At 55.9% G+C, this 9,190-nt stretch overlaps 1 protein-coding gene across 3 annotated transcripts in view; it reads left to right on the top strand.

The window, feature by feature from the left end:
* The first annotated feature begins 1,032 nt into the window (after positions 1 to 1,032).
* LOC138764848 (cilia- and flagella-associated protein 45-like) overlaps positions 1,033 to 9,190 on the top strand; it is a 56,725-nt gene continuing 48,567 nt past the window's right edge. The window contains exons 1-3 of one of the 3 annotated variants that reach the window (XM_069941202.1): positions 1,033 to 1,259; positions 1,364 to 1,492; positions 4,011 to 4,156. In XM_069941202.1, the coding sequence (XP_069797303.1) occupies positions 1,257 to 1,259; positions 1,364 to 1,492; positions 4,011 to 4,156 (278 nt within the window). In that variant the 5' untranslated portion in view covers positions 1,033 to 1,256. Of the gene's footprint in view, positions 1,260 to 1,363; positions 1,493 to 2,897; positions 2,989 to 4,010; positions 4,157 to 9,190 lie in introns of those variants that run through there. The other 2 variants (XM_069941201.1, XM_069941199.1) reach the window with 2 other exon arrangements.

Genomic DNA, 9,190 nt, shown 5'->3' with positions numbered 1-9,190 from the left:
ACCATCGCCTTTCCAAGATCGTGTTATATGGCAAGCTCTCCACTGGCCACCGAGACAGAGGTGCACCAAAGAAGAGGTACAAGGGAGGTACTAAAGAAATCTCTTGGTGCCTGCCATATTGACCACCACCAGTGGGCTGATATCGCCTCTAACCGTGCATCTTGGCGCCTCACAGTTCTGCGGGCAGCAACCTCCTTTGAAGAAGACTGCAGAGCCCACCTCACTGACAAAAGACAAAGGAGGAAAAACGCAACACCCAACCCCAACCAACCAATTTTCCCTTGCAACCATGTCTGCCTGTCCCGCATCAGACTTGTCAGCCACAAACGAGCCTGCAGCTGACGTGGACATTACCCCTCCATAAATATTCGTCCGCGAAGCCAAGCCAAAGAAGTCCCCGAATCCAAAGGGTTAAAGAGAAAGATATGGTTGACTTCAGGAGGGCCTGGAGGTGGTGGGGGGGGGGGGGGGGTGGGGGGGGGGGGGGAACCACACTCCTCTGACCATTGATGTCGTCAAGTTCCTTGGAGGGTACTTGGCAGAGAATCTCACCTGGTCCCTTAACACCTGCTCCATATACAAGAAAGCCCAGCAGTGCCTCTACTTCCTGTGAAGGCTGAGGAAAGTCCATCTCCCACCCTCCATCTTCACTACATTCTACAGAGGATGTATCGAGAGCATCCTGTGCAACTGCATCACCGCCTGGTTTGGAAGCTGGACATCCTCGGACCTCAAGACCCTGCAGAGGATAGTGAAGTCAGCGGAAATGATCACTGGGGACTCTCTTCCTACCACGAAGGATGCCGACAACACTCAAAGCAGGTGAAAGCCAATAAACATTGTGAAGGAGTCCACGCACCCCTCATGTAAACTGTTCTCCCTTCTGCCATCTGGTAGGTGGTACTGCAGCACTTGGGGCCTTACGTCCAGATCGGGCAACAGTTCCCCACCAGCCATCAGATTCCTGAACTCCCAGAACATTTGTGTTTAACTTCCATTTAAACTTCTATTTTGGTCGTGAGGAGCGTCAGAAACCGGAGCAGGGTCTGGGTTCAGGAAGGGCCGAGGCCCACAGCCCGAAATCAGTGAGTGAGGTCCGGGTAGGCAGGCAGGGCCAGACTCTCTTCTTCAGCTCGAGGGCGCATGGCCTGTCTCCACGGCAACGATCTATTACGGTGGCGGCCCCGGCAGGAAATTGCGACGGGGAACTTCCGGTGCGCCCGTGGCCATGGCGACCAGATAAACAGCGAGAAGCCATGGTGAGACGGGTCTTGGAGTGGTTTGGAGGGTTGGGGTTGGTTGGTTGTACCCGCAGTGTCTCTCTTTGCCCCAGTCTCTGAGCGCCACCTTCTCTCTCTTCCAGATGGCGTGCCCTGACACTTGCCGTCATGGCGAAGACGCTCTTTCCGCCGGCGCGGCCCGCACCCGGAGGTATCGCCCCAGGGCCACGTCCTCTCAGGTCGACGAGACTCTCTTTGGCAATCGGCAGCAGGTAACTGGGAATGAAAGAGCGTCCCCTATACTCCCCTCGGCCTGCGATGGGAAGAACTAGGTCAAGGCACAGCAAGATCCCAGACTTTCAGCCATAACACGGGCACTCGTCCCCTTGCAGAAACACGAGAGATAGGCTATGATTGTAGTAAAAAGCTGGAGGTACTTAGCTGCTCTATTCAGCATCTAGAGGGGACAAAGATATATGGCCGATGTTTTGGGCCTGGGCCCTTCATCAAGGAAAAAAAAATCAAAAAGGCAGATTCAGGATATATCAGAAAGTGTCAGAATTCAAACAATGGGGGAGGAATCCAGACCAACAAAAGGTGTTAATTGGAATAGGTAGAATTAATCATGTCTGTGTGATAGGAGACAGGAAATGGAGAGATGATGGGGGAAGCAAGGGGGACATGGTGGTGGTGGGGGGGGAAGGGTTAATGAAAGCCAGAGAAGTCGATATTAACGCCATCCAGCCGAGGGATGCCCAGCTGGAAGAAGAGGTGTAGTTCCTCCTTAGTGGCCGCAGTCTGGCAGTACGTGAATCCATGGTCCACACCTGAGCCCAGCTCTGAACTTCAGTCCCCTTACCAGAGCCCCCAGTTTCATGCTTCAATGCCCATTCTAGGTCCTCACCACCAACCCCAAAGCCCACAGTCTGCTTCAACCCCCATTCCTGAAATCCCAGCTCAAAAACTGCAACCCCAATTCTAGAGCCCTCATCTCCAAATTTCAACCCATATTCTCAAGCGAGCAATAAACCAACTCTCACCCCAGTGCACCCATCTCCAAACTTTAAACCCATTCCCAAGCCCCAGTTCTAAATGTAAACCCCCATTCCTGAGCCCCAAGCTCCAAACTTATTTCAGAACCCCCCCCCCCCCTCCCAGCTCAAACTTCAAATCCCATTTCTTAGCCTTTGGCTCCTCAGCCTTGCAGTTCTCAGCTCCTGCACCTCACCCACCCCTCAACCACACATGGAATATTTGATATCTGAGTTCACCTCAGCCTTACGAGGGGCTGTATAAGATTCTCCGGCTGTCGGGCAAAACTTTTACTTTGGACGTGGGGGACAGGGAGGAATTGTTTACTGTGGACCGCTTGAAAGCCGCCCACCTAGACATATCCCAACCGGTCCAGGTGGCCATGCCCAAACGGCGGGGCCGGCCGCTTAAGCGACAGGACATGTAGCCGGTTCTGGGGAGGGGTTGTGTGGCGGCACACAGCCTAATGGCGAACCGGCCCCGCTTGTATCGCCACGTGGCAGGGCAGCCATTAAGAGATGACATCGTCAGGGTTTCTTCTTGACTCCAGCATCCCTTCCAGCACCGATTATGATGTCACAGTGCACCAGGAGACTGAGCTCATGTTGCCCTTAAAGGGACGCACTGAATTTGAATAAAAACAGTCATTAACAACCATCGATGTGGTAGCAGTGATTTACTTCAGCTCCTCAGAGTGCCACAATATATTACTTTTTGGATTTATCATCAGGAAAATGTAGGTGCATTAAGTTGGATTAATTTAGAAATTAAATCTACCAAAAAATATTCTCTTCTTTTGATATTTGGAACACTTTTTCCTTTTTTGGCATCCAACTTAACTTATAATTTTGTTATTAGACATACGTTGAGAATCTGGTTTCAATTTAGGAAACATTTTGGGTACCATAGATTCTTATCAATTAGCCCTTCGGTTCAAGATAGCGGTTATCATCAGTGGTTAAATTTAGGTATCCATTCTTTTTCAGATATTTTTACTAACCAATATCTTCCACCAAATTTAAAATACCTAGACATTTTTTTTCCTCGCTATTTACAGGTTAGGAGCTTTTTAAATTTTGAAGCTCCCCAAAGACCTCGAACCTAATATGATAGGGATGATTTATAATTATAAAGGGGAGGTATCTTACTTTTATGAATTATTTTCAAATTCTAGGGATAGTTCCCTGGACAGAATTAAAAAACGATGGGAACAAGATTTTCAACAGGCATTTTCTGAAAGTACATGGAATGCTATTTTGAAGTGAGTGCATTCATCCTCTCCATTTGTGCCAGACACTCATTATTACAGTTTAAGGTCATACACTGGGCCCACTATTCCAAAGTCCAATTGGCTAAATTCTATTCTAATCTCTCTCTTAAATGTGGTAAATATATATCTGAAGAAGGTCAATCTATATCATATGTTCTGGTTATGTCTTTCACTTACCACTTTTTGGGAAGGAATATTTTGTACCTTTAGTTCTTAATATTAATTTGTTTCCTCAATTCATTCAATTTATTCTAAATGAATGAATAGTTTTATTCCGAGATTTAGAAATTACTGGAATTCTCTCCTGTCAGAGTTGAGATGGGTGGAGGCAGGATGAAGAATCCAGCTACATCCATTAACTATCCACAAGATGCTCCTGAACTGATGCAGAAAAGAGGGACGTGGTCAGAGCAACAAATGGAGTGAGGGGAGATAAGTGCATGGTTTTAGTCGATGAGCTTTTATTGTCTCTTAATCTGGTCTTTCAGATGTCGGCCCTCATGGAGCAAGCGACTTCTGACTTTGACCCCTGCTCTGACCAAGCCCTGGCTAAGATGATGCGGACTGTTCCCAGCACCAGCAAGGTCACTGAGAGCCTCCGGATCATTACCAAGGACTACATCCGGGACCTCATGTAAGACAGACAGGCTGGTGGAGGAGGAGAGGTCGTGAGAGAGATTCCTATCCCTCCCCTAGTCCCTCTCCTTGCTATGTCTTCTCCCTTTGCCTTGCCCTGTTTTTTTCCCACTCCATCCCTCTATTCCACCCATCCCACTATCTTCTCCTAAAAATTCTTTCCATTCCCCATTCCTATATCTCTTCATCTCATCAAGCAACCCTGACACTTTTGAACCCTTCCCATGCTCCCTCTCACCCACCACCCTAGGCTCTTCTTTCTCCACCCTTAACCCAATCTTCCACCCCTCTTCCACCGCAACCCCTTTCTGCTCCTGTCCACCCTACTTCATCTCTACCCTCCCACCCTGACCCTCTCCTTTCTCACTCTCACTCCTTCTACCCTATCACTTTTCTCCCTCACTTCCTTTCCCAATCCATGCCACCATCACCCCAACCTCTCCCTGCTGGTGCTGCCCCATCCCTAAACTTCTTCCATTTAAGCCGTCCATTTTGTCCATTCCTCTCCTCCCTTTCTGATTCTTCCTTTCTCCATATTTTTATCCACACTCATTCCTTTTCCATTTGAATGTTCCCCTTTTCATTTTCTCCAGTTTCTCTTCCCCTACTCACTCCCCTCCCTCACCCAATTCCTATCATAAAGCAAACCATCACTATGAATCCCCTTACTGACCTTAAACAGCCTCACGCGGAGGCTTTGCAACACCCTTCCCACTACACATTCACTCTGCCTTTTCCCACTTTTCCCAAACCGTATTCCAGGCACATTTGCTGCCCTATCTCTCCCCATCCCTTCATCCCCTTTCTCCTGACCCCCATGTCTCTATCCAATTTTCCTTTCCTTTCTCCTCTCTCTGTTCCCTAGACCCAACCAGTTGCTTGCTCTGGATACCTCAAACCTCCCATTCACCTGTCCCTATTACCATTTAATTTAATTTATTTGTTTATTCACAGCATATTTACCTCTCAGTCTGTCTCTCTCTCTCTCCGCCTGACTCTCTCAGTCTGTCTCTTCAGTTTGTCTCCACTTCTCTCTCTCTCTCTGTGTCTCTGTCTCTCTCAGTAGGCTTTTTCAGGTGTATTCTCCGATAAGAATGTGCCTGAAGAAGCAGAAGTGGCCCTTTAAATTGCCGTTCAGGTGGCAGCGTTTAAAGTGCAACGCTGGCAACCTGAAGGACACAGCTGCACAGGGTGCGGCTCTGAGCCCACTACGGCTCCTGCCCAGTGTCAGCTGCGATCAGCAGCCTGACCCTTGAACATCCGCTTTCAGCCAGCTGCATTCAGGTGGCTGGGGGAACCACTGAACTGAGCTGATTATCTCTCTCGGAAGAGGGTTACGTAGCTCACCTCAAGAGCGCCTCCTGCACATTCAGGTAGCCTCAAAATAGCTGCATATTGCCGAAACATGCAGATTTACATGCGGGACAATTGGCCACCTGAAAGTGCCCAGTCTGTCTTCTCTGCCTGACCCTCCCTCTCCCCCCCCCACCCCCCAACTCGCCCTCCCGCCTCCGACCGGCTCTCTCCTCCCGCCCAACGCTTCCCCCCCCCCGCCAGACATTATCCCCCCCCCGCCCGACAATCTCCCCTCCCCACTCTCTCCCCCTCCCACTCTCTCCCCCCTCCCACTCTCTCTCCCCCTCCCACTCTCTCTCCCCCTCCCACTCTCTCTCCCCCTCCCACTCTCTCCCCCTCCCACTCTCACTCCCCCTCCCACTCACTCCCCCTCCCACTCTCTCACCCCCTCCCACTCACCCCCCTCCCACTCTCCCCCCCCCCCCTCTCCCCCCCTCCCACTCTCTCCCCCCTCCCACTCTCTCCCCCCTCCCACACTCTCCCCCTCCCACTCTCTCCCCCCTCCCACTCTCTCCCCCCTCCCACTCTCTCCCCCCTCCCACTCTCTCCCCCTCCCACTCTCCCCCCTCCCACTCTCTCCCCCTCCCACTCTCTCCCCCCTCCCACTCTCTCCCCCCTCCCACTCCTCTCCCCCCACCCACTCTCTCCCCCCTCCCATCTCTCCCCCCACCCATTCTCTCCCCCCCACCCATTCTCTCCCCCCCACCCATTCTCTCCCCCCCACCCATTCTCTCCCCCCCACCCATTCTCTCCCCCCCACCCATTCTCTCCCCCCACCCATTCTCTCCCCCCCCACCCATTCTCTCCCCCCACCCATTCTCTCCCCCCACCCATTCTCTCCCCCCACCCATTCTCTCCCCCCCACCCATTCTCTCCCCCCCACCCATTCTCTCCCCCCCACCCATTCTCTCCCCCCCACCCATTCTCTCCCCCCACCCATTCTCTCCCCCCCACCCATTCTCTCCCCCCCACCCATTCTCTCCCCCCCACCCATTCTCTCCCCCCACCCATTCTCTCCCCCCCACCCATTCTCTCGCCCCCACCCATTCTCTCGCCCCCACCCATTCTCTCGCCCCCCACCCATTCTCTCCCCCCCACCCATTCTCTCCCCCCCACCCATTCTCTCCCCCCCACCCATTCTCTCCCCCCCACCCATTCTCTCCCCCCACCCATTCTCTCCCCCCCCACCCATTCTCTCCCCCCACCCATTCTCTCCCCCCCACCCATTCTCTCCCCCCCACCCATTCTCTCCCCCCCACCCATTCTCTCCCCCCCACCCATTCTCTCCCCCCCACCCATTCTCTCCCCCCCACCCATTCTCTCCCCCCACCCATTCTCTCCCCCCCACCCATTCTCTCCCCCCACCCATTCTCTCCCCCCCACCCATTCTCTCCCCCCCACCCATTCTCTCCCCCCCACCCATTCTCTCCCCCCCACCCATTCTCTCCCCCCCACCCATTCTCTCCCCCCCACCCATTCTCTCCCCCCCACCCATTCTCTCCCCCCCACCCATTCTCTCCCCCCCACCCATTCTCTCCCCCCACCCATTCTCTCCCCCCCACCCATTCTCTCCCCCCCACCCATTCTCTCCCCCCCACCCATTCTCTCCCCCCCACCCATTCTCTCCCCCCCACCCATTCTCTCCCCCCCACCCATTCTCTCCCCCCCACCCATTCTCTCCCCCCACCCATTCTCTCCCCCCCACCCATTCTCTCCCCCCCACCCATTCTCTCCCCCCCACCCATTCTCTCCCCCCCACCCATTCTCTCCCCCCCACCCATTCTCTCCCCCCCACCCATTCTCTCCCCCCCACCCATTCTCTCCCCCCCACCCATTCTCTCCCCCCCACCCATTCTCTCCCCCCCACCCATTCTCTCCCCCCCACCCATTCTCTCCCCCCCACCCATTCTCTCCCCCCCACCCATTCTCTCCCCCCCACCCATTCTCTCCCCCCCACCCATTCTCTCCCCCCCACCCATTCTCTCCCCCCCACCCATTCTCTCCCCCCCACCCATTCTCTCCCCCCCACCCATTCTCTCCCCCCCACCCATTCTCTCCCCCCCACCCATTCTCTCCCCCCCACCCATTCTCTCCCCCCCACCCATTCTCTCCCCCCCACCCATTCTCTCCCCCCCACCCATTCTCTCCCCCCACCCATTCTCTCCCCCCGCCTGATCCCCTCTCCCCCCCGCCTGATCCCCTCTCCCCCCGCCCCGCCCCACTCTCCCCCCCGCCCCGCCCCACTCTCCCCCCCGCCCCGCCCCACTCTCCCCCCCCGCCCCGCCCCACTCTCCCCCCCGCCCCGCCCCACTCTCCCCCCGCCCCGCCCCACTCTCCCCCCCGCCCCGCCCCACTCTCCCCCCCGCCCCGCCCCACTCTCCCCCCCGCCCCGCCCCACTCTCCCCCCGCCCCGCCCCACTCTCTCCCCCGCCCCGCCCCACTCTCTCCCCCGCCCCGCCCCACTCTCTCCCCCGCCCCGCCCCACTCTCTCCCCCGCCCCGCCCCACTCTCTCCCCGCCCCGCCCCACTCTCTCCCCCGCCCCGCCCCACTCTCTCCCCCGCCCCGCCCCACTCTCTCCCCGCCCCGCCCCACTCTCTCCCCCGCCCCGCCCCACTCTCTCCCCCGCCCCGCCCCACTCTCTCCCCCGCCCCGCCCCACTCTCTCCCCCGCCCCGCCCCACTCTCTCCCCCGCCCCGCCCCACTCTCTCCCCCGCCCCGCCCCACTCTCTCCCCCGCCCCGCCCCACTCTCTCCCCCGCCCCGCCCCACTCTCTCCCCCGCCCCGCCCCACTCTCTCCCCCGCCCCGCCCCACTCTCTCCCCCGCCCCGCCCCACTCTCTCCCCCGCCCCGCCCCACTCTCTCCCCCGCCCCGCCCCACTCTCTCCCCCGCCCCGCCCCACTCTCTCCCCCGCCCCGCCCGACTCTCTCCCCCGCCCCGCCCGACTCTCTCCCCCGCCCCGCCCGACTCTCTCCCCCCCCGCCCGACTCTCTCCCCTCCCCCGCCCGACTCTCTCCCCTCCCCGCCCGACTCTCTCCCCCTCCCCCGCCCGACTCTCTCCCCCTCCCCCGCCCGACTCTCTCCCCCTCCCCGCCCGACTCTCTCCCCCTCCCCCGCCCGACTCTCTCCCCTCCCCCGCCCGACTCTCCCCCTCCCCCGCCCGACTCTCTCCCCCTCCCCCGCCCGACTCTCTCCCCCTCCCCCGCCCGACTCTCTCCCCTCCCCGCCCGACTCTCTCCCCCTCCCCTGCCCGACTCAGTGGAGATAAACCTATCCAGAGCCTCACGCAATTGGTCCCTAAACATCCTCCACATTTCTTCTGTGCTTTCTCCTTTTCTTTTAAACTTTACTTATTCGTTCAAAATACAGATAGTAAATAACATATCCAACAATGAACCATAAACATGAACTTTATATTTTATATATAAAAAGAAAGAAAAAAGAAACCCTCCCCTTCAGCCAACTCTCCTAAGGACAGCCATATAGAAAAGAAAAAAAAATTAAGAAAAAATTAAGCATACATATTAAGATCTAATCAACGTAAATCAAACTAAATATTCTGAATATAACAACCACTTAGTAATAAAGAAACTATAGTTATCATGCGAAACATATGTAATTTTTTCCATTATTAAATATTTCTTATTATGCCATCTATTAATATCAATCATATTCGA

The sequence above is a fragment of the Narcine bancroftii genome, chromosome 5 (genome assembly GCF_036971445.1).
Source record: "Narcine bancroftii isolate sNarBan1 chromosome 5, sNarBan1.hap1, whole genome shotgun sequence".
Classification (NCBI taxonomy): domain Eukaryota; kingdom Metazoa; phylum Chordata; class Chondrichthyes; order Torpediniformes; family Narcinidae; genus Narcine; species Narcine bancroftii.
This window is presented reverse-complemented; position numbering and strand designations above follow the sequence as displayed.